The 24,009-nt window shown below is 43.6% G+C and overlaps 1 protein-coding gene across 3 annotated transcripts in view; it reads left to right on the forward strand.

Moving 5' to 3' along the window:
• Positions 1 to 24,009, forward strand: part of TLN2 (talin 2) — a 451,691-nt gene that overhangs the window by 233,490 nt on the left and 194,192 nt on the right. For all 3 annotated transcript variants that reach the window (XM_082618383.1, XM_082618385.1, XM_082618384.1), the window contains exons 4-9: positions 12,049 to 12,220; positions 14,175 to 14,272; positions 15,606 to 15,735; positions 16,551 to 16,703; positions 18,474 to 18,616; positions 20,629 to 20,756. In XM_082618383.1, coding sequence (XP_082474509.1) covers positions 12,085 to 12,220; positions 14,175 to 14,272; positions 15,606 to 15,735; positions 16,551 to 16,703; positions 18,474 to 18,616; positions 20,629 to 20,756 — 788 coding nt within the window. In that variant the 5' untranslated portion in view covers positions 12,049 to 12,084. The remainder of the gene's footprint in view (positions 1 to 12,048; positions 12,221 to 14,174; positions 14,273 to 15,605; positions 15,736 to 16,550; positions 16,704 to 18,473; positions 18,617 to 20,628; positions 20,757 to 24,009) is intronic.

Here is a 24,009-nt window from a genome sequence, read left to right on the forward strand (position 1 = left end):
TGATGCCTTGCATTGCTGTGTTATGCATCTATTTAAAACAATGTTTCTAAAAAGTTTGCAATATTGTGGAAAATGATTATTGTGTTATTGGAATGGAGGAAAGCATCAGGATGCAGAATTCTATACAATGTGTCATCTCAACCTACTTAAAATTATACATAAACAACACAAAGGAGATGTGCCAGAATGTTAGCAGTGCTTATTATCCTTGGGTGAGGTGAGGCCAGACAAAAAGTCTGGATTCTGATAGATCTGGGTTTAAACCTCCCCTTACACCTGTGTGTGCCTGTTGCTTAGGAGACACAGCCTCTTAAGCCTGATTATCCAGAGCAAAGAGGACTCTCTCATTGACTCATTAAGTCAAGTGCTTAGTTCAGTGTATGACGTGTAATAATGCAACCGGTGAAAGTTTGTTAGTGAAAAACAATACACATCTCACCCATTTTACCACTCTCCTAACCCAAGCACTACGTTTATTTTTCCATGTTTCTTTCTGCTTTAAAAGCACACAGTTGGAGGCACAGCCCCCAGTGCAGTGGCCTCTGTCAAGCCATGTAACCACTGTGTCCTGGTTGCCTTCGCTGGGTGAAGCCTAAACTCCTTAGCATGGGGTTATGGTGAAGATTCAGTGACTACAAAAAGGGCTTAGAACCAGTGCCAGACACATAATCGCTTATATGTTCCCTGCTTTTCTTTTTGATTTAAGAAATTTGAAAACTAAATGTAGGTAAGGAATTCGGGAGATTGGGAAAGTTATAGCAAAGATTTATGTATCTTGTAGAAAGCTGGACTTGATGATGTCCAAGTCTGAGATTTGAGATACCACAGGCTCTGTTAAGTGTAACTGAAACATTGCAAGTTTTAGATACAAAATGAGGGTGATCTTGGAATGAGTAGCCATGGAAAATGAAGATCCTTTGGAAAATCTAATCTCATGAGTAATTGCTAGGATTGGCACTCTGATAATATGTAAATGGACTTTGAATCTCCAGAAATGTAAGTTTTAGTCCCATCCCTTGGTTTGTTTCCATTCTCCACATAAGTGCCAGATTTTTAGGTCTGGGCTCTAACAGAAATGCACTTCTGATTTACGGTTAATGGATTAACATAGAGAAACAGCAAGAATATGTTTTTAATACTTTCTGTTTTCTTCAGAATCCGTCCTTGCCAAAACCATGCACTATTACCTTTTTGAGTGATGGGTGATGCTGGGGGTTTGTAGCCTGGAATTCACCCGTCTGAGGTCAGCAGTGAAAACCCTTTCAGGGAAAGAAAATGGAGCCAGGAAGTGGGAGATTTCTTCAGTTTCTTAAGTGAAACGAAGCATGATGGTTTGCCTTGTCACCTCACAACTGAAGTCCACATTGGCAGCTAGCCTTCAGTCAGGTGTGTGCTGTTTTAGCATTAAATTAGGCACAAGCATGAGGAAGGTGACCTGAGGGGGAACATGTGTGCAGTTCTTTTCACACATTCTCCCAGTTTCAGTCTGGAGCACACTATATATATTTTTCCCATATCATTGTAGGACACAACTCTCTTTTTTTTTTCCAAGTAAAAGCTAGTCTATCTGTACCCATCCCAGGGGTGTGTGCCTTTAGTGATAAAGCTTGTGTTTCTCAGCATCAGCAGTAGCCTACAGAATCATTCTTAGGATTTTACAGGCTTGTCACCAAGGGTCAGAAGAAATTATGGGATGCATTTATTCCCAGTTAGCCAAATGAATGGTGAATAATTCACAGTTCTCCTGGTCTTGACCTTCACTTTTGTTTTTCTTCTTAGACCTGACCTTTTATTTCTCTCTCTTTTTTTTTTTTTTTTTTTTGTAAACAGCCTCAAATCATTTGAATGAGTTAGGGTATAAGAGAATTCAAAATCAGAGTTAAGAGCCTTGTTCCTTGCTTGTCAGAGGAAGGAAGTAGCAGGACTGAAAGGTAACATGCAAAAGGACTAAGATGTGTGGATGATTTATTCAGCTGTCTCGGCAAGCATAGGCAAACAGTGGGATTGCTGGAAAGCCAGCACTGCCTTCTTAGTAGTCTGATGGGAAACAGCAGTATATGCCACACACAGGCCAGGGATTCACCTATGCTCCCAGATCCTCTGTCTTTGTCTGTGAAGTGGGGGTGCAAAACAAAACCTATTTTCCTTTGTAACCTGTTGAGCACATCAAGTAAAAAGACACCTGTGAAAGTGCCATGAAACTGTTCCGTGCCAAATGGACATGAGGCATAGCATCTCATGGTTGTTTCAATGGGGACTTCTTCCTGGGAAGGCTACAGATGAGTGTTCTGAGAGCCTAGGAGAGGAGAGGGTTTCTGCCAGCTGGGGTGGTTGGAAAGACTAGTTTCTAAAAGCAAAGCTTGATGCTGGTGAGTAACCAGGAAGAATGGAGAAGCATGGTGGGGCATTTCAGACAGATGTATGCCACACAGGGGAAAATAATTGAGTTATGCAGGGATTGAAAATATATTTGTTCTGTTAAAATGGAGAGTTCTTACAGTGTGAGATGGGAAATGGATGAATGGGGGGCCCAGACCCTTGAGCTAAGCAGTTTGAGCCTGATTACCCATATATTTCAAAATGCTGTATGTATTAAAAATTGGCTCTAAGCAAATTATAACACTATAAACACATAGGTGTCTGCTCCCCTTCCTTTTAGCAGGTCTTCCTATGCTTCTCTGCTCATTGCCCTTTTTCAGCAGTGCCAGGTTCTGGATTGGTCTGCACTAAACTATCCCTCCGGCCTCAGAATTTCTTGGTAATTAGGAATCATCTTTAGTAAAGGACAGCTCTCAGCTCATTTGCTTGAAAGGTTCTAAAACTTAACTTTCTCAGACAGTGATGAATGCAAATGCCTGCTTTTACAGCAAAATTTTAACTGGACACAAATCATTACGACCAACTATGTACTTAGCAATGGAGTTTCAGGTGCCAGTGCCGGGAGCCGGCTGGGGATGGGAGGGTAAGTTGGAGGTATCCTTGGAGGGCTCTAATCACACCACACCCATAACCAACCCTGTTCATTGTGGCCACGTGGGAAGGTCTGGTTGTGGTTTGCTACCAGTGTGACCTTGAGAAAATCAATTGATCTCAAGATTACAGTTTCTTCATCTGAACATGGAAAACAATCTCAAAGATTTTTTCCCATCATTCTGTATTCACGGTTGTATGCACGCTTTGGTTCTCTTGGTGACTTGCACCTCCATACATGCATTAAACAAATACTTAGCCCTTCTCTCTGGCAGGTACTTGATGGTGAGCGATACACATGGTCCCTTCTCTCAGGGAGTTTCCAGTTATTCCCACCTGGTGTGGATTTGGTTCTTTTTTGTTTCTCATTTGCCAAAATAGGGAACTTCATCTTGTGAGCCATGAGGTTTATCTCTGTGGTCAGTGTAAACGGTTGCGGATGAGTAGAAATAGTGGGGTCTGCTGGATGTTTGCCCTCTGTTCATCCTTGAGTCATGATGTGAGTGTGAATAATTCCTAATGACTAATTTAGAAAAAAAAAATTGGTGTACGTCTTTCCATGATGTGCATATTAATTCCACAAACATTTATTAAGCATCTACTTGTAGTGGGCACTGTGCTACGGCCTTGAGATACAAGCGTGGCCGAAATGATATAGTCCTTGCTCTCAGAGGACAGTGGGGGAAATGGACCTCTCGTGGCAAATGTATTCCTGACACTGTGTTGTCTATATATCTTAATGGTGGTGTAATGGGGACAGGCAAGCATACAAAGTGATAGCCCTGTGGGTTGGGGGCGGGGCATTTATGAGGTTTGCAAAGCAGCCCTGGGTGCCAACAACTGGGCTAGAATTTTTGTTGACTTGCGTGGCCTGCTAAGTTCTCACCTGTGGGTGGTTAATCATTTGTCCTATGCTCCTTGACCACCTGACTTTTTAATGACAATTATTTCTAGTTGAAGTGTTCAGAGTCAAACAGCTATCCTGGCTTCCTGTGCCTCCCTGAAGGAGGACTAAAGAGATGTTCTTAAGTGACTGTTCTCTCTTGTTTTCTGGTCTTTTTCTAAGTGGGCTGTTGGGCGCATGGAAAAACAATCACATCAGCTGTGTTTTCTTACTGTTTTTTCCAAGCCTCGTAGCCGGAGCTCTCACAAGTTGTTGATGTGGGAGACCAGGGGAACCTCTCCAATCAGACTCTCACCTCTACACTCTCACTAGCAGGAAGAGATGTGAGGGCCCAGTGGGGAGATAAGGTGATTAAGGCTGGAGATGAGCCCCAAATGGGACCCTCGGCCTCCTCTCCTCCTGGCCCCTCCTTGAATTAGACACCTGGTTCTCAATTAATGGTTGACCTGACTTACCTTCCTAGAAGATGACGGACACCTGTGGAGGCCTGTACTGAGGCTGGGCTCAGTACATGGAGTCTGAATGTTCAAGGCGAGCCCTAAGGCAGTGGAGCACAGACAGCCCAGGGGAGCGAGATGGAGTGTGAGACCCTCCGGGGCTTAGCTTTCAAGGCACCTCTGGGTAGCCGTGGCCCAGTCACAATGGGTTTTTACTTGTCAGATGGGCTTTCCTCCCTCCTCCCTTTCAGAGGAGCAGGTAAGAGGTGGAGAGGAGGGGAAGCTCTTTCCGGGGCATTTCTTTGAGAGCAGAATCGTTCACAGGAGATAGAAACACAGATGAATAGTAGCTTCTATGTAGGCCCACATTTTATGCCGACATTCAGTTATGTGATGCATGCTGTTACCAAACAGAGCTGCATTTTGCCTGCTGAGAGAGGAACAGACCTACAGAAGGGGTCAGGCACAGCCATTGTAATTGGGTTCAGCAGTCTTCCAGTGGGTCAAAATGGAGTCAGCGGCTGGAGGGAGAGGTTGGGATGGGTGGGTAGCTCTTACTCTCCTGCAGATCCAGGGCTCCACTGAGGCTTGGTGGCCTGTCCCTGTGGTCCTGCCAGCTGAGTGCCACTCTTCTGCTGTACAGCAGAGTATGCAGAACCAATGGCACCTCACATGGGTTACTCCTGGGCAGAGGACGTTGACAAGCCCTAGGGCAGGGGCATATTGTGATGCCAGCCCTGCCCCAGAGGGGGAGGTGTTTTTTCCTTTGGCCTCCTGGATTGAGGGAATTCAACTAACACGCAAGAGCAACAACTAGGAGTACTACCCTGATCCACAAAAACCTTCCACTTCAGGGCTCATCCTTAGATAGTTCTGCATCTAGAAAAATCACGTTGTATGATTTGAATAAGGATGAACGCAGGAACTGTGTAGTGAAAAGGGTTACTAGAAGGTGAGCTCCAACTAGGCAGGAATCTTGTCTGTCTTTGCTTCCCTAATGCCCGTAATAGTATCTAGTATATGATAGATGCAGAATAAACAATAAAATGAATTTTGCAGCTCAGGTGGTGGCTGAACACAGTATGCTGCTTTCAGTGTTCCTCCATCCACCATGACTAATAAATAATAACAACAAACCCTGACCCGGTACTTTCTTTGTGCCTTTGACATGTATGAACTTCTTTAGTTCTCTAACAATCTTAGAGGTAGATTTATTATTGTCTCCTTTTTTAGAGAGGAGTAGACTGAGGCAGATGGCACTTAAGTGACCAGCCTAGGGTGGCAGCTGGCAAGGCAGGGGTGGGGTTGGAACACCATGGCCCTCACCAGGGCAGAGAGCCAAGGGGTGGTTGCTCATCTTGACCACCATTGCTTTTGGAGAGGAGGAGGTCTTGGCTGAGTTGGGCTTGTTTGTCCCAGGGTGGACTGGGGTGAGCCTGCAGCCTGCATCGCTGCCATCATACTGGGCTGTTTACAGCTCCCTGGGACTAAAAACTATTTACTTTGAAAGGAGAGAATGTCTGGGTTTCATCACTGGTGACACTATCGGCTCATCTTCCACAATGGCTGGCACAGAAGGGTTTCTGTCTCGGTCTGGGTGACCTTCACACCTACAGTCAGGGCCAAAATGGTCAGAGTGAGAAGAGATTATGCAAAGGAAAGTAATGGATGGTTTATGCCTCTACACCCTGTCTTTTTTTTTTTTTTTTTTTTTTTTTAACCATGCCACGCAGCTTGCAGGATCTTAGTTCCCTGACCAGGGATCGAACCCAGGCCAACAGGATTGAAAGTGTGGAGTCCTAACCACTGGACTGCCAGGGAATTCCTGTACCCTATCTTTTAGCAAAAAATGAACAGGGACTTAAAGTTCAACTAGATAGACATTTAACTTGGGGCAGAAGAAGAACAAGGATAGGATCATAAAACAGAGGCGAATTAGACACTAACAGTACTGTGAGAAACAGCATACACGTTCGGCTCTCAGCCTTCGTGCAGCCAAACCAGAAGAGGAAGCCTGGTCAGCTCTCCTAGGCTCCCAGCCTGGAGGGACAGGAATTAGCAGGAGGGGTGAGGTTACAGGAAAGTGGACATGAGGGTCAGTTGTAGTCAGGGTCAGTGCTGCGCTGACCTGAAAACATCACAGCGGAGAGAGAGAGGGGAAGAGACAAGTTTTATCATGGCGTGTTGTCAGAGCTGCATGATTTTCTTAGGGCTTGAATTGGATCTATAGTGAGACTTCTCACGAGTGTTGAATACACACTCAGCTTTCGCTGGCATCTCTAGGTTGCTTTATGCTTTAATCCTACCTCCTTTTTACCGCAAGTCAGGACACTTTATTCCAACAAATGTCTGTTCTGCACGTCTCTCATTGTGTCGAGAGGAGGGCTAGAAACAGCTCATTGCCATGCTCCCCGTGGGATGGTGATTAAATCTCCATCCACTTTGGATTCAGACCTCACTGAGGTTTTTCTGTGGGGGGGATCCTCTTGCGTGATAGTAGGAAAAGTACCTTGGCTTTATACATAATTTTATAAAGCATTTTATGTGCATAATTTGCATTTTTTTAAACATTCCCATGCAGGAAATTGTCGGTCTTGTTTCATGCTTTCATACTTGGGAACACTGAGTCATAATAAAACAGAGAGCCAAGAGTAAGTAGAAGAAATTGGAGCCTTTTAGTTTTTGACGACCGTGCAGAGCTCGTTCAGAGTGACTGATGTGGATTTTTTGTCTTTTTGCGTAATGTGTTCCTGTGTAGTGAAACTGATGCTTTTCGCAGTGGTTGTTTTGAGATGGTAGACCGCGAAATAAATCTCTGGTGTCCCTATTTCCGTTCAACATCTGCCCTGAGCTAAGGATAGTGGCCTCCATTGTGAGATGTCAGGATAAGGAGAACAGGGGAGGAGCTGGCCAAGCAGCACGTGCCTGCCGGGAGGCTCCTTTCATGGGAGTTGGTGGCTTCCTGCTCTCTGAAAAGCAGAGAGAGAAGGTCCGAGACATCGACAGGCTGGGACTGAACCTGGACCACACACTCCTAGTCCAGCGCCCTTTGCTTGAACCAAGATTCACCCTCTCCTCCCCTCTCCTCTCACACACACGGGCAGCGGTGTTGTGTGGCGAGGCACCTGCCTCCAGCAAGGACACTTAGCTGTCCTGGGACTGCCCCCAGGGCCGTAATAAGGGGAAACCAGGTCTGTATAGATGCTGGCTAGAAAGGGAGGTTGCAGCATCCACGTGGTGGATTGTTTCTGGATAAAAAGCCTTCAAAGCGTAAATTAGAGCTACCGCCTGTTCCCCCACCCCTTCCATCACGCCTCTGTACTTGTTGAGCCAGCCCCCCTCCTCACTTGTCTCGTAGACCTGCTGCTCTGGCCTTACCCCTGCTCTTCTCTCGGCTGCCAGAGACCTCCAAGCAGCCAGATTCAGCTGTCCTGTCTCAGCCCTCCTCTTCCTGAACTGTGATTAGCATTTGACACACGTGATCTCTCCCTCCTGCTTGAGGCACGTTCCTCTGGTCCCACCCTCTCTCCATGTTCTCCCTCCCCTACCACTAGGTCTCCTTGCAGTTCCTTCTTGTCCTGATTCTAGAACATTGTTCCAGGACCCAGACCTCAGGTCCCTTCCCTCTCACGCTCACTCCCTAGATGAACTTTCTAGCCCCAAAGACTTGACCATGGCGACACTCCAGCACCCGCCTCGAATCTCCAGTCTTGTGTTTGACTGTGCTCCACCTCTCACTGAACACATCCCAGAGAAATGCATTAGCAGCTTTTCACCCCAGACCTGTGCCTCCAGCAGCTTCCTCCCCCTCAGTCAATGGCTTCTTCATTTTTCCAGTTGTTTTGGATAGAAATGTTCCTTCCCTCTCATACCTTTTCTGCCTCTCTTCTTGCCTTCTGCTTCCCCATGTTCTGGGCTTCTCTCCCGTGTTGCTCATTGATTCTGCACCCTCTGTCCTGCAGCCCCCCGTTCCTCAATTTGCCCGTTTCTCCTCGTTCCCCTCTGTGTCTTCTATGTCCGTCTGAGCTCTCCCGTATGGTCTGTCCTGCTGCTCAGTTCTGCTCTTGGCCCCGTGTCGTGGCTCTGCCTTTCCTGGCGATTGAGTCTTTCTCTGCTTGGCTACGGGGACCATTCATTTGCTCTTCAGAAAGTCCAGTTATTAGCCTGGGAAGGGACGCTTTCATGCAGGGATACTTATACTGGACTACTTCCTGTTCTCAGGGGATGGAAGATACTAACCATCTCACTCTCTCTGCTGTGTTGTGTAAACAGCACCCATTGATGTCATCAAGTTTCCCACTGACTGTTATCGCCAGCTATGCTCATGGGATCTCACCGTTTCAGGAAACCCCACAGTTGTCACCAGCTGCAGGGGAAAAACTAACCCATGGAGTGATTTACGCCCCAGCGAATTTGTCAATTTATCCCTAGAGTTTATATTTGTGTTTTTATTGAAGTATAGTTGACTTAACAATATTTTAGTTTCAGCTGTACAGCATAGTGATTCAGTATTTTTGCAGATGATACTCCATTGTAGGTTATGGCTGTAGCTTATAGGTTATAAGATATTGGCTGTAATTCCCCATGCTACACAGTATATCCTTGTTGGTTGTTTATTTTGTACATAATAGTTTGTACCTGTTAGTCTCATACCCCTAATTTGTCCCTTCCCCTTTGGTAATCACAAGTTGGTTTACTTTATATGTGAGTCTGATTCTGTTTTGCATATACATTCACTTGTATTATTTTTTAGATTCCACGTATAAGTGATACCATACAGTTTGATTTCTTCAAATTGGAGAGTTGGTTGGTTAAATATGCCCATTAAAAAGAGTTGGGTAGAGCATTTTACAGGCATACCTTGTTTCATTGCACTTTGCTTTACTGTGCTTTGCAGCGACTGTGTTTTTTTGTTTTTTAACAAATTGACGGTTTGTGGCAACCCTGACTCAGACGAGTCTATCAGTATCGCCATCTTTCCAACAGCATTTGCTCACTTCATATCTCTGTGACCTGTTTTGGTAGTCCTCGCAATATTTGAAACGTTTTCATTCTTATATTTGTGATGTTACTATTGTAATTGTTTTGGGGAGCCCTGAACCACACCCGTACACGAGACAGGGAACCTAACTGACAAATGTGTGTTCTGACTTCTCCACTGACCAGCCGTTCCCACATCTCTATCCCTCTCCTTGGGCCTCTCTGTCCCCTGAGAAACAACAATATTGAAATTAGACCAACTAATAACCCAACGGTGGCCTCTTAAGTGGTCAAGTAAGTGTAAGAGTCACACGTCTCTCACTTGAAGTCAAAGCTAGAAATGATTTAGCTAGTGAGGAAGTCACGTTGAAAGCCAAGACAGGCTGAAAGCTAGGCCTCTTGCCCCCAACAGTCAAGTTGTGAATGCAGAGGAAAAGTTCTTGAAGGAAATCAAAAGTGCTATAGAGAAATCCTTTGTGAAAGGAAGAGTCAATCAATACGACACAAGACGTTGCTGTCTTAAGTAATGGCCACAGCCATCCCCCCCCCTTTTTTTTTTGCAGTACGTGGGCCTCTCACTGTTGTGGCCTCTCCCATTGCAGAGCACAGGCTCCGGACGCTCAGGCTCAGCGGCCATGGCTCACAGGCCCAGCCGCTCCGCGGCATGTGGGATCTTCCCGGACTGGGGCAGGAACCCGTGTCCCCTGCATCAGCAGGCAGACTCTCAACCACTGCACCACCAGGGAAGCCCACCACCCCCATTTTTAACCACTACTACCCTGGTCAGTCAGCATGGCCCTCCACCAGCAAAACCGTTACGACTTGCTGATCGCTCAGAGGATGGTTAGCATTTTTTAGCAATAAAGTATATTCTGATAGTGTATATGTATTTGGTTTTTTTAGACATCATGGTATTGCACACTTAATAGACCATAGTATGGTGTAAACATGACTTTTATATGCACCGGGAAACCAAAAAATTCGTGCGACTCACTCCATTTCGATATGTACTTTATCGTGGTGGTCTGGAACCCAACCCACGACATCTCCGAGGGATGCCTACGTATGTGGCTTTACAAAACCTCAATATTGTAGGTGGAAAATCATCAGATATTTTGAACAACTCAATCTAGTCACTGCCCAGGCTGTAGTAAATTAATTCTGTTTAGGGCAGATTGTCAGTGAATACTGCTATTGTTTGTTGAGAAGTGTACCTTGACATTTCTCAAATAAGAAATATTTTCGTGTTTTCATGGGCCAAATTTATGCGGAACCTAAGCAGAGGTCAGAATGACTTTACAGTTTGACAGCGTAAATGGTTGCTGCATGAGAGTGTGTACACACCTTGCCCATGGATACCAGAGCATCTGTTGAAAACTGTCCTCTGTATCCAAGTGACTATAGTCACTGGATGTTAGGAAGCCAGTGGTTAGTGAAGCTTGCTGAGAAGCAATGCCTTAGAAGCTCCCACCCCTGGTCAGCCTACTGCCCTCTCTGCCTGTGGCCACCTGATTGCTTCTTAGCACTTGCATTCCCAGAGGGAGCTGTGGTCCAGGTTTACTACGTGTAGATTCTCTAATAAAAGATGAGAAAGGAGTGTGAGATTGAAACTTCTGGGGATTTGTTATCCATGCAGCTCTAGGATTCTAATAGCTACTCACTGTGAAATGCCTTATTTTGGTTGCCAGGATGACAGTGAGCTGGGTAAGTCTGTGTTGGTTTCTCAGGTGCAGGGAAGATGCCTCCCTCTTGTGTCCAAGGCGTGCATTGATAGAGGCTGGCCTGAGTTGGGGGGTAAGTTTCTGGCCAAGGAATGGAGCAGGTAGTTGAAATCACCCAGAAGCCACCAACTCAGAAAATGCATTAAATGACTGGACTTAAAATTTTAAAAGAATGCTTTTACAAAATAATTGAAAACCAGCCTTAGCACCTATCTATTTTTAAAGCCATTGAGCTGGATAAGAAGCAAAATATCCCAGGCGTTTGTCTGAATGAAAGAACAACTCAGTTGGCATTTTCTTCACTTTGAGACCCCTGAAGAGTCTGAAGCTGCCTGGCACACCGGGTGTTTAAGATAAGCCACTCTGGCCTCATTAGTGATGGCTGTGCCTTGGCCTGGCATTGAGGTCCCCTCAGGATTCAGTTCTTCTGTGAATTATGAAGGGCAGATAGCAGCGTATGGCTCCTTGATTGCAGGGAAATGGAAACAGAGTGGCCAGTTGGCTGTCTCCTGGCGATGGGGCTGGGCCTCCAAGCCAGGTCTTCTGGTACAAGATGTGGTGGATTTTGGCCATGAGAAGCACCCCAGAGGGCAGAGGTACCTCTTCCCTGTGCCCAGGAGCTGCTGGGGAGGGAGCCCCGCAACTGAGGGTGCTGACAGGCACTGCCAGGAGACAGCAGTGGGCGCCCAGGACACTCTGCCTCTCACCTGGAGGGCACTCACCTGGGAAATGCCACTCTCCCTGGGGAAACACCAAGTAGGGAGCAGCCTTGAGGAAGGAGCCTTGGTGAACTCCTGTGGTTCCCTCCTTCCAAGGGGCTCTCTTTGCCACCCTGTGATAATGGTAACTCCACGACTGCTGCTGTCCTATTCTCAAGTTTTCAAAAGTTATTTTTTAATTTGCGTTTTTATCCGGAGCCTTCTCTTTAATTGCCATTTTATTTTCTTTCGATTTTTAAAGCTGATTCAGAGTCTAACTTTTTTTTCTACTGGACAGTTACCACGAACATCACGGTTTGTTCGTTTGTGTTCCCCAGACATTCTAAGTGAGAGTCCTCAAGTCATCTGGAAAAATGGTGGCCCTGTCCTTAAAGATTTGTGTCCGCCACTGCAACGTGGTGAAGACCATGCAGTTTGAACCATCGACGGCGGTGTACGATGCATGTCGAGTCATTCGGGAACGGGTACCCGAGGCACAAACTGGCCAAGGTAGGCCATTGGTTATTTACTGGCTGCTTGAAATGTGTTTGTATGTTTTTCCCTTAGTAGCTAAGGAAACGGAGGCTCTGAGTGGTACACAGGTGTGTATGTTTCAAATGAAATGTCTTCTTATCCTGGACATTACTTGCCTCCTGTGTGAGACTTGTAATGACAATGATCACAGCTGCCAGTGAGCCATCATCATTGTCATGACCCTTCCATACTCAGCATTGCGCTCTGTTTACAAGTCACTTTTTGTTATAAAGCCCTATAGAGTACAGATGAAGCTACTCTAACAGTTAACGCTTTTTGTATATCCTGAGCACTGTTTCACATGCCTGAAAACTTTCCACTGCTAGCAGCCTGAAGAAGACTGGAACAGCCATCAGGACCCAGGACAAGCCTTATATTTCAAGTACTTTGCAGGGGCTTTATCATCTTTGTCTTAAACCTTAAAAAAAATACTTCTGATACGTGTTTTGTTTAATGTTTGGTTGAACCACTGACCACTGTTAATCTGAGTTTAAACAAGAGTCATTCATACAATTTTATTTTCCTTTTCCCTTTGTCTTCTCTCTACATTTCCTTCTTTTATTTAGTATTTAATGCTTGAGAAATTGGGGTTACTCCTAAATTAATAAGCCTTTAGTGTGAAAATGGAATAAAACTTCCCTTAAAAATTGGAATCATAAAAATCAAACATTCATAGATAGCTATTGTTAGGCCTGGGTCTTCTTGAAAAGATCTGTTACTCAAAAAAGCACGAATCTTTTGGTCCAAAAGCAATATCTATATTATTCAAAACACTGTTATTTCTAGATTACCCAAAAATCAAAATAAAGTTTGTCCACATTCCCAACCGTACTCAAGATCTGGTTGTCTAGTCATATCTGGTGTTTTTACTTTTCTGTTACTGTTTATTCCCAGATTTTTAAAACTTTGTTTGGGTTGGATTGCTGTAAAACTCTGGTGAAGATACAAACCTTTATAGATCTTGAAATTGTTTTTCTAAGAAACAACAGGATCTCTGGCCCTCATCTGGGTCTCTGAGGTTTCCTTGAATCACATTTAGGAAGAAAGAGGTCTTGAGACAGGAAATGATACTGCTTTCCTCCTTCCTCCACCCGCTTATACTTCCTGGGTCGGATTAAAGGATTTCTGTGAAGAACACAGGGTTTAACTCTCCAACTTTTTTTTTTTTTTTTTTTTTTTTTTTTTGCGGTACTCGGGTCTCTCACTGTTGTGGCCTCTCCCATTGTGGAGCACAGGCTCCGGACGCGCAGGCTCAGTGGCCATGGCTCGCGGGCCCAGCCGCTCCGCGGCATGTGGGATCTTCCCGGACCGGGGCACGAACCTGTATCCCCTGCGTTGGCAGGCAGACTCCCAACCACTGCGCCACCAGGGAAGCCCTAACTCTCCAACTTTACTCATAATTTGGTGGCATGGGGAGCAGCGACTTCATCTCACACGGAACTCTTCCTTTTATTTTGTAATGCTATGTGGGGGTGATGGAGGGATTATTCCAAGTGTCAAGGCTCCATCGGCCCCTCTTTGCTTAAGTGGCCTTAGCTTGAGTGATTACGTGCATAGTTTCTCCACAGCTGTCTTACCATTCTTCCTGGGTTCTTGGCCTGGCTTTTATAGCATGTGATAGGAAACAAAGCCCAATTCAGTTAGAAGGAAATTTGGACCACTTTGTTCTCAGCGTTTCCCTAAATTTTAGACACGACTGCTGCCCACTTGTTTTAAGAAACATGACCCTTGTATGTGGGTGTTGGTTTTGCAGTTCAGCTCTCATTCCTCCCCATCTGCTTTAGTCCCAGCGGCTGCCCATGTTGTCAGAATGAAGTATTTCTCTAGTGAAGGAGAACCCCTTGCCAAGTCAGCAGACTCAAGAGCCTAGAAGTCAGTGATGGCGTCATCATCACTTTGTTTTTTATTTTTCTTTCTGTTTTTCCTCCAGCTTCTGACTATGGGCTGTTTCTCTCGGATGAAGACCCCAGGAAAGGAATTTGGCTGGAAGCAGGCAGAACACTGGATTACTACATGTTGCGAAATGGGGTATGCTGTTGATCTTTTTTTTATTTTTTTCATCACTTTGTCCCTAGGCCTTCCATAGAAGCTAACATGATTATGCTTCAAAGAAAAAGAGAGACTCAACAACCTATTTTGATTCAAGGGCACTTTATTAATAGTTTTGATGTAATATACTTTGTAAAGGCCGTCCAGGTTAGTGATAGAAAATATCAGCAATCCAAATTCTTGAAACTCTACAAAGTAATTAAAGCAGCATGAGGTAATGATTTTAAGCTGTTTCTACATTGCATTGTTGGACTTGGTAGTTATGAAACATAGCATCTTCCCGTAAGTATGTAGGAAGTACCCTGGTGACTGGTGATAGAAAGTAAGCATAGAGAGAGAACAAAAATATAATCCTAAAGGTAGCCAGAAATTAAATATTAATCAGTGTCTTGCTTTTATATAAAAGTTCACATTAGATATGAGTTTAATAACTATCAGTAACAGTAACAATAAAAAATTATGTTATGGAAGTAGGAAAAAAATAATGAGTAAAAACGTGTTAACAGGGAACTATATTCAGTATCTTGTAACAGCCTATAATGGAAAATAATCTAAAAAATATATATATATACATATATATACAACACTGAATCATTTTGCTGTACACCTGAAACTAACACAATATTAGCTTAACCTCTGAAATATATTGGGTTTTGGTTTACGGAATAGACACATCGGATTGGTCAGTACTCCATAAGCAAGAGCAAAGTATGAGTTGCCATTAATTTTCCCTTCCATAGTTCTCTTTTTAAGAAGTGTAGTAAAAGGAGAGTCTCTTATTTAGACATAACTCTCAAACTTATTACGCCTGTTTGGTCTTGCCATTATTGGCAGAAAACCACTTTCACTGTGATACACCACTACTGTGAAGAATTATGGGGGTATTACTTATGTCCTTCATGACATATATATTAAAAATTGCTTATAACTATGTAAGAGGTCATTGAAGAAGCACACTACAAACTTTTTAAAAAACAAGTAGGAATTTTCCTCTGCTAATTCTCATTATAGCAGACCGTTCTCAGCCTTTCAGGAGGACTTCTGCTACTTTCACTTTACGGAGGTTAGTTTTCAGTAACTATGAACTATAAGTAGGACTTTTGAGGTGCAATTTTACTATCAGATTTTAAAGAAGTCTTTATGAAAGCAGTTTATAACACTGGAGATTCTGTATTAGTGGCAAAAATCTCATGAAAACTTAGAAGGAGGAAATCAGAGGGTGCTCGGGAAAAGTCATTTTTTAAAGAAAAGTGTCCAAGTTTATTACCTCATTTCCCACGCAGTGTGAGATGTTTGTATGATTTTGCTGTAGGATATTTTGGAATATAAAAAAAAACAGAGACCTCAGAAAATTCGGATGCTGGATGGATCTGTGAAAACAGTGATGGTGGATGACTCCAAGACTGTTGGAGAACTCCTGGTTACTATTTGCAGCAGGATAGGTAAGTGTACACATGCGGAGCTTCTGGATTTTGTTTTGTTTTTAATAATATGCCTCTTCTTTATTTCCACCCCCTTTGGGTATCTAGCAATTTTGAATATATTGTAACACATTGACTTTGGCCCAGTCCCAAGAGAGCGTGTTCATTTTCCTGATTTGCAGACCCACTAACTGGTATGGTCAACACTTGAACTTCTCACTGAGTCACAAGTGAGAGCTTTTATTTCCAAAACAATAGGAGTTTTCAATTGAAAGTAATGTTTCAAAATCATATAATTCAGTCTCCTGCCCATGGCTGTGATTCTGTGTAAGCATCACTGATACCCAGGATCTCTCCTGAAGACTCGTGGGGACAGCCTGTACAATTCTTAGGCATCTTTTTTTTCTCCTGGCTTCTGTTAGTCTCCTCAGAACGAGTCTGTCTCTCCTTTCTATATGAAGCCTCTTGAATATCTTCAGAAAGTGGCCTTGCCTGTCTTAGTTTCCTCATCATGCAAAGGAAGCCCAGCTCCTTCAGATACTGCTTGCTTCACATTGTCTTGCCTTCCTCTGTATGATCTCTACTTTGTTCTTATTACTCAAAAATTAGTCAGGAGACTTGAACATGACATTTGAGTGTGACTTAACTAGCTGAAGATCCTCCCTTGTGGCCGGTTACTTGATGTGTGCTCCCTGGGTGACACTGACCTTCATCTTGGCAAGGCTTCTTTCCTATCTTTTGCCCCCAGGGACTCCTCGGAGTATTATAGGCCCCAGGATGAAAGGAGTTGATAGCAATGTAATCACTGACCATTATAACCTAATTGATAATTTTAGGAATTACAAACTATGAAGAATACTCTTTAATCCAAGAAACAATTGAAGAAAAGAAAGAGGAAGGAACGGGTACATTAAAAAAAGACAGGACGCTGTTACGAGACGAGAGGAAGATGGAGAAGTTGAAGGCCAAGCTTCACACGGATGATGACCGTGAGTGTCTGAAGAGCAGGTGTGGTGCTGGCACATGGTCAGCCGAGCCTCACTCCTCTCCCATCATCTGTATGACCCAGGGCAGGAGTGTATGGTTGTGCCTTTGTTTTATTTCATCTACAAACATGTTGGCCTGTGTCACTAAAAGATAGAGACTCTTAAGGGAAAAAAAAAGGGATGATAATACCATTTCACATCTCAAAAGTAATCTCTTAAGGTGAAATATACACATTGTGTTCACATCTTCTCCATTGCTGTCTGAAGAATTTTTTTTAACAGTTTGTTTGAAAGAGGGTCCAAATAAGGTTGGATGATAGGTTGTTTAACTCTTTTAGTCTCAAGAGTTTCCCTCCATCTCTTTTATTTTTGCCTTATAATTTTTGAGGGGAAGAAACCAGATTGTTACTTGTATAGAATTTTCTACCTCCTGGATTTTGTTAGATGACCTGTGGTGTCATTTAACATGTTCATCTGTCCCTTTTAATTCCTGGTATCTGGAGGCTTGATCAGATTTGTGTGTGTGTGTGTGTGTATGTGTGTTTAAAAATAAAGACTCCTATGTGGTGTTGTGTACTTCCATTAGAAAGTTGAATTTGGTTGTTTCCTTTTTTGTGGTGTTAACAGCCATTGATGATCATTACTTAGATCCATTATTTCCTTAGGGGTTATGAAATAGTAATATAATTCTATCGTAGGAAGGTCCTTTTCTATGGCTACAGAGCTAATAATGTACAGGAAAGCCAGTATATATACCCCATGTATCCCCCAGACCTGTGCTTTGTGCACCTGGCTGCCTGACGCCACCCCACTCCCAAGGATCTTACTTCATGCACGTTTCACTCAGACCTTCCCAGCCTCTTTCCTTCATTGTTCTTTCTCTCAGTGCTGCATTGGGAAGATGTCATCCTTGGCATTATGTTTATTGATCTTCCCTGGGGCTTTCATTTCCTCTGACCCTTTCTCCATTCTCTCTTTCTCTCTCACCTCATTTGATTTACAGTTGCATACTTCTTTCCAAATGAGACCTTAGTAGACAAATCCTGAGGATTTTTATACTGTGCATGATGCTCTTCTAGGTACTGTGGGAGATGAGTCCATCCAACACATTCCCTGTGCCAAAGTTGAGGCTTGTAATAAATACTTGCTCACAATGTGTGTGTTAGGCCCGGGGAGGAGGTAGGAATGAGAGCTGTGGGAAGTGCAGAGGAATGATCCATCCCTTTGCACCTAGGTATCAGGGAAGTGTTTTCTAAATGAGTGAGATTCCAGGTGTGCCATGGGCAAGGTTCTACCCTCCCCAACCCCTTGGTGGCCTGTCCTCTCCTTGCCCCAATTACTTTCATTTTCCTCCTCTTTTCTACTTAAGGTCAGAGGTAGTAACTCATTATACTTAGAGTTTATAAATTATTTGACCTGATCAGACTAAAGACCAGCCTTGACTTAAAAGGAAATGCAAACTTGACTGTCTTGGCATAAAGCCCTGTTTTCCTTATCCCACCACCCCAAGGAAGGCACATGGATTCATTCTGGGGCTTTACTAAGTGAGGAATCGCTGCAGATTTCTCCCTCATTTGCTTTTACATGTGTCATATGGTACCTGTGCAGTTACTCTGCAAAGTTAAAAAGCTCAGATCTAATCTAAGAAGTAACTATAACTGAATATCAGCATCCTAGAAATCCACGTCTGCATCACACTGCTGTTTTGGTTAATCCCCTTGAACTAAGAGGAAGAATCGACACAGTTCTTTCATATGTCATCTTGCATTGCAGTAAATTGGCTGGATCACAGCCGAACGTTCAGAGAACAAGGAGTAGATGAAAATGAAACGTTGCTGCTTAGACGGAAGTTCTTTTACTCTGATCAGAATGTGGACTCGAGAGACCCCGTGCAGCTGAACTTGCTCTATGTTCAGGTACAGTATTGAATGCTCAGACGCTGAGGTTGGTGAGCTCTCCGAAAGCTCTGGCTGTGGCTTGTGGTGGGCAGGAGCTGGGTTCCGGCTCTCACCGTGTCTGTGACATGCACTTTCCCGTCAGGTTGGGTTGTGGTACAGGTTGGTGTCCACTGTGAGCTAGCCATCCAGAGGTGGGCCTTTGTTGGCCTCCCAGGTGGGGTCCTCGTGGCAACTACTGTGTCTCTCTGCTTGGCTTCACAGCACTTACCTGGCTCATCACTTCACACGCACTATAGCTTTCGTAGCTCGCATCTAGAATACAAGGATGGTTATTGGTCAGAAAATCAGTACTTCTTATTAACTGAAAGATACTACTCTCTCAGTAACCTTTTATGTTTTTACCATTAACTAATTGTTTAAACTCAGACGAATCATTCAAATTATCTGAGTTGCAGTTACCCAGTATGTAAGATGTGGGCTTTGCACTAGACAGTCCCAAAGGTTTCTTTTGGCTCAAGGAAAACATCTTCCTCCCTCCCTCCCTCCCTCCCTCCCTCTCGCTCTCTCTCTCTCTCTCTCTCTCTCTCACTCACTCACTCACTCACTTCTTTCATTCTTCCTTTCCCTTTCCTCTCCTTTTATTTATCTGCCTATCAGCTTATAGAAATAATGCGGGGGGTCAGCAAAATGCAGCCACAGCGTTGCCTGTGTTTATAAATAAAGTTTTATTGAAACCACATCTCATTCATTTATGTATTGCACATTGGTAAATCCCCTTCTGTATCACAAAATTGTCTACGTGTTGTCCATGGCAGCTCTCATGTTCCAACAGCAGAGTTCAGTAGTTGTGACAGACACCACATGGCCCAGAGGTGTAAATTATTCACTCTCTGGCCTTTTACAGGAAAAGTTTGCTGACCCCTGAGTTAGTGGATGGAAGGAGGTCTGGGAGGAGATAGGCTGGAAGGCCAGAAGGGAGGGAGATATCAGGGCAATAAGAAAATGGTTGTTGGTTTAAGACTCAGGGCCATAGGTTAGAGTGTCCATCTGAGAGTACTCTAGGGGTCATTTAACTGGAGAAAGGAGAGACAAAGAAAAGGAATAAATAGCAACAACAGTGAGGGGTCAGGAAATGGGAACAGGACTTCAGGTGCAGTGGGTTCCTGATTCCAGGACTGTGCATTTGCTGATCATTTCCCCCAAATGTCTGCAGTATTGAGTTCTTGTCTGTTCTCTCTCTATATTTTGGGATGGGGATTGGGTTGATTTTACTTCTAGATAATTTTTCTGTTAGCTTTATCCTTTAGGGTCATAAAAAATACATTGCATTTCTGTTTCCCCCTCTATGAATCTGGTCATTATACAAGGATTTCCCTTTGCCTCTATATTTTTCATGATCACTTCGACCTCCCTAGATTACACTCAAGCTTCAGTTTTAATATACTGGACATTGCTGATGCCTTCCATCTATAGGCAATTTGGGGCAAGGACTTCTTCTTTTCCTTTTGCCTTAATTCATTTTTTGTTTGTTTGTTTAAATAAATAAATTTATTTATTTATTTTTGGCTGTGTTGGGTCTTCATTGCTGTGCATAGGCTTTCTGTAGTTGCGGCGAGTGGGGGCTACTCTTCGTTGCGGTGCGTGGACCACTCATTGCGGTGATTTCTCTTGTTGCGGAGCACCGACTCTAGGCACGCGGGCTCCAGTAGTTGTGGCTCGCAGGATCAGTAGTTGTGGCTTGCAGGATCGGTTACTCTGCAGTATGTGGGATCTTCTTGGACCAGGGATTGAACCTGTGTCCCCTGCACTGGCAGACGGATTCTTAACCATTGCGCCATCAGGGAAGTCCCTGCCTTAATTCTGCTGTGCTACGATCACCCACAGTGTCTTGAATGCCTCACTCTGGCTTGGCTGGCATGTTTCCCCTTGTTCCACAGAGAGGGTACGCTGGAATGTGGGAACATGGCAATGGAGACAATGTGTTGTTCCTTCCAAGCTCGTGATGCTTTTTGCTTCCTCTTGTGTTGCAGGCTCGGGATGATATCCTGAATGGCTCCCACCCTGTCTCCTTCGAGAAAGCTTGTGAGTTTGGTGGATTTCAAGCCCAGATTCAGTTTGGACCTCATGTGGAACATAAACACAAGCCTGGATTCTTGGAGTAAGTGACCTTTTGTTTTTCTTTTTTGCCTTCTTTTCTCTTCACTGTTTATTTTTGAGCTAGCTATGCCATGTGTGTACACCCTGGTTTCAGTAAATTGTGAGATTGTTAGCTTTTACTCGGTTCAATATATAATGAAATTTGTGAGCCTCGGGGAAAGCAAGGGGCCTGGAAATTCAGGGTTGGGATGACTGAAGATGACTTGCTCCACGTTCAGGCAGGATGTGGTTTCCTCTGGACCAGAGGGTCTGTGGCATCCCTCCACGGTGTTGTCCAGGATATTTCTGGACTCGAGAAACTCACTTCCCCCATCTTCTGAAACCCCTGCTCCTTGGGATATTCCTATGGGAATGGGACCAAATTTTGTCATGTTTAATATCTTTTTAAGCCTCCAATATTACAACAGGGTATAAAAGAGAGAGCTTCACATTATTTACTGTAATCTTATGAAATCTTCATTGCTCTGCAAGTGTGATACATACATTAAATACTGGCTCCACTCTTCCATCTGGTCTTTGGTTCTCTTTTATAAAATGATGGGGGTAATTTTTGTGGCTCAATACTTACGGGTTCAGGAGAAAGCTAACCCTCCAGATTCATCATGGCTCCTCCGAATGTGGGCCTTAGGGTTGGTTTTCCTAGAAATGCCCAGCAGACAAGGCCAGCCATACGGAGGCTGCTGTTTGTCAGAGTTCATTTTCCCCTGTTTGGTCTGGGCTTTCCAAGGATTTTGTCTATATAACATTTCTTTCCTTTATCTGTTTTTCCCCACCTTTTCTTTTCTCTCTTCTGCTGCTTCTTAGATCAGATAAAACATTTGGCTGAGCCAAAAAAAAAATCACTGCAGAAAGTCTTAACTTGGTCAATATCATGCTCTCACCTAGAGTGCAGCTTGTAGTGGGGACCTGACAGGAATGCCAACTGGGGTGGGTGGGCATCAGCTTTTCTGTAGGATACGCCAATGTGAGATGCATAGAGTAGGTCATCTGTTGTATTGTGTCTGAGTGTGTTGAGAGGAGAGAATAACATAAATGCTTATTTGGCCCTTGACCTCACTTTCACTTTGGTGGAAAGTAGTTGGGACCAGCGTGTGCCCTAAGGTAAAAAGGAAATCTGACTTCTCTCCTAGTGGCAGAGAATGCCTGGGCTGCACGCTGTTGGGTCTAAACTGAGTTGTTACTAAAAAAAACTCTACCCTTGTGTTAATGAATCCTGGGGAGCCTTTCTAAAGTGGTGCTTTGTCCTACAGTATTCCGTATTGACCTTGAGACTGAGACTGGCTCTGAGCAGGTTCCTGTCATTGACTTTGTTCTGTGTTCTCCAAACGAGTCATATGGCCAAGGGTTCCTCAGGGCCACTTCTACCCAGTTGGTCTGGCTTCCTTCCTGCAGGAGTCACGGAAGCTTGCCTTTGTCTGTCCTGACACCCCAGATGCCTTTCAGAAAACCACATGCACACAAGCTTATACTAGTTTCACCTTGCCACATTCTAACCTCACAGTTGGTCCCTCAGATACATTTTGTGTCATAAACCTGTGGATTATGGCCATGGAAATTGATAACACCAAGAATTATTAAGCCCTGGAGGGAGGAAACATATTTTGTTTGTTTCTTTGAGTGACTGATGAAGAATAGGAGAAAATGAAGAGAAGATTTATGAACCAAAATTTTAAAAATAAAATGTTTAGTTTTAGGCTTTTGTAACTGTGAGCCTATCCGGCCCTGATGAGAAGGTGATCCACATGTAGCCATTCACTGGGTGCCAAAAATGAGGCTGCCATGGTCATTTCAGTATGCCTTTTCTTTAGAGCTTTTGGACAGATAATTCCCAGGGCCCCTTTGTGAATTGAGAAAGCGGTATATTTTAAGCTACAGATGTGGAAGAAGAAGCAGAGAGAGGAGATGTGGCTTGTTCACAGTGACATAGAATTTTTCTGCAGGTAGCTTCTGACTCCTTACACTGGGATTTACAAACAGATTCCTACTTGGAGGGCAAAGTTGCCTCTTTTCACTGGTCTCCCAATATGCAGCAAGATTAAGAAAGTACTTTAAAATGTGATCGCAAGGTTCTTTGGTCTCTTTGCTATGTCACTGGTTGTGATAACTACATCACAGCGAATACTGTTACACCACCGACTGCTTGTGTAGGGATTACAGACAGCGTGATAGCACTGGTATTTCTCTTACACTGTCTCCTGCAATTTATGCGCTATTGAATGCTGCACACCTACACTCCATTAAAGATGTTCTTTCTCTTAATGTGAGACCGTCAAGGTTAAGCAATTGTGTTCATTTTTCTTGTTTCTGAGATTATGGGATGGAGCTCATGCCCCTAGTGTATGTGTATCCTTACTCAGATTCCAGATTAAAACAAGCTTATTGTGCCTGGTAGCAATTATTTTTCCATATGAATTTGATTTTCTCTTTAATTAGACCAAATCTAGTCTAGGTAATGAGGGATTTTCATTTAATGTAGATGTTTAATTGTGTATATTATTGCACGTACACTACAGGTAGAACTTCCTGAGGATATTCGTCTCCTCTTAATTAAAACAGCAAGGTCACATTTCCCTGATTGTATGTTGCATAGTCTGAGACTGTTCAGCGATATATCCCTGGGCTGTCCCTAGTGACTGTGGCTGAGCTGTGTCTGCCAGCCTTTGTTTTTCCCCATCTAGCTTTCATATATACTATTGGCTTTGAACAATTCAGTTGGGGAAAAAAAAAAAGAAGGTTGGACTTTGCCACAGAGCCTGGTTGAAGATAAAGCCAGGCAGAGATTTTAGTCACATAGCTTAAGGGTGAGGTACATGGAAGTATGTTTAATGACTCTATTTCTTTTAATTTTTTGAAAACTTGTTCAGCACTTGTGCTCAAAGCCAGCATACTATGGACCTTTTTAAAAAAAACTTTATTGAGGAATAATTGGGAATAATTGACAACTACAATTACTATATTTTTAAAGTATACAGCTTGATGATTTTATATACGTATACATATAGAACGATTACCAAGATCAAAATAACACATCCATCACCTTACATAGTTAATGTGTGTGTGTGTGTGTGTGTGTGTGTGTGTGTGGTCAGAATGCTTAACTACTTGGCAACTTTTAAGTACACGATACCATATTATTAACTATAGTTACCGTGCTGTATGTTAGATTCTTATTCTTCTTATAAATGAAACATTTGTACTCTTTGACCTACATTACCCTTTTCACCTCTCCCCTACCCTGACCCTGGAAACCACCA

This window comes from Mesoplodon mirus (assembly GCF_964341445.2).
Source record: "Mesoplodon mirus genome assembly, chromosome: 4".
In the NCBI taxonomy this organism is placed as follows: domain Eukaryota; kingdom Metazoa; phylum Chordata; class Mammalia; order Artiodactyla; family Ziphiidae; genus Mesoplodon; species Mesoplodon mirus.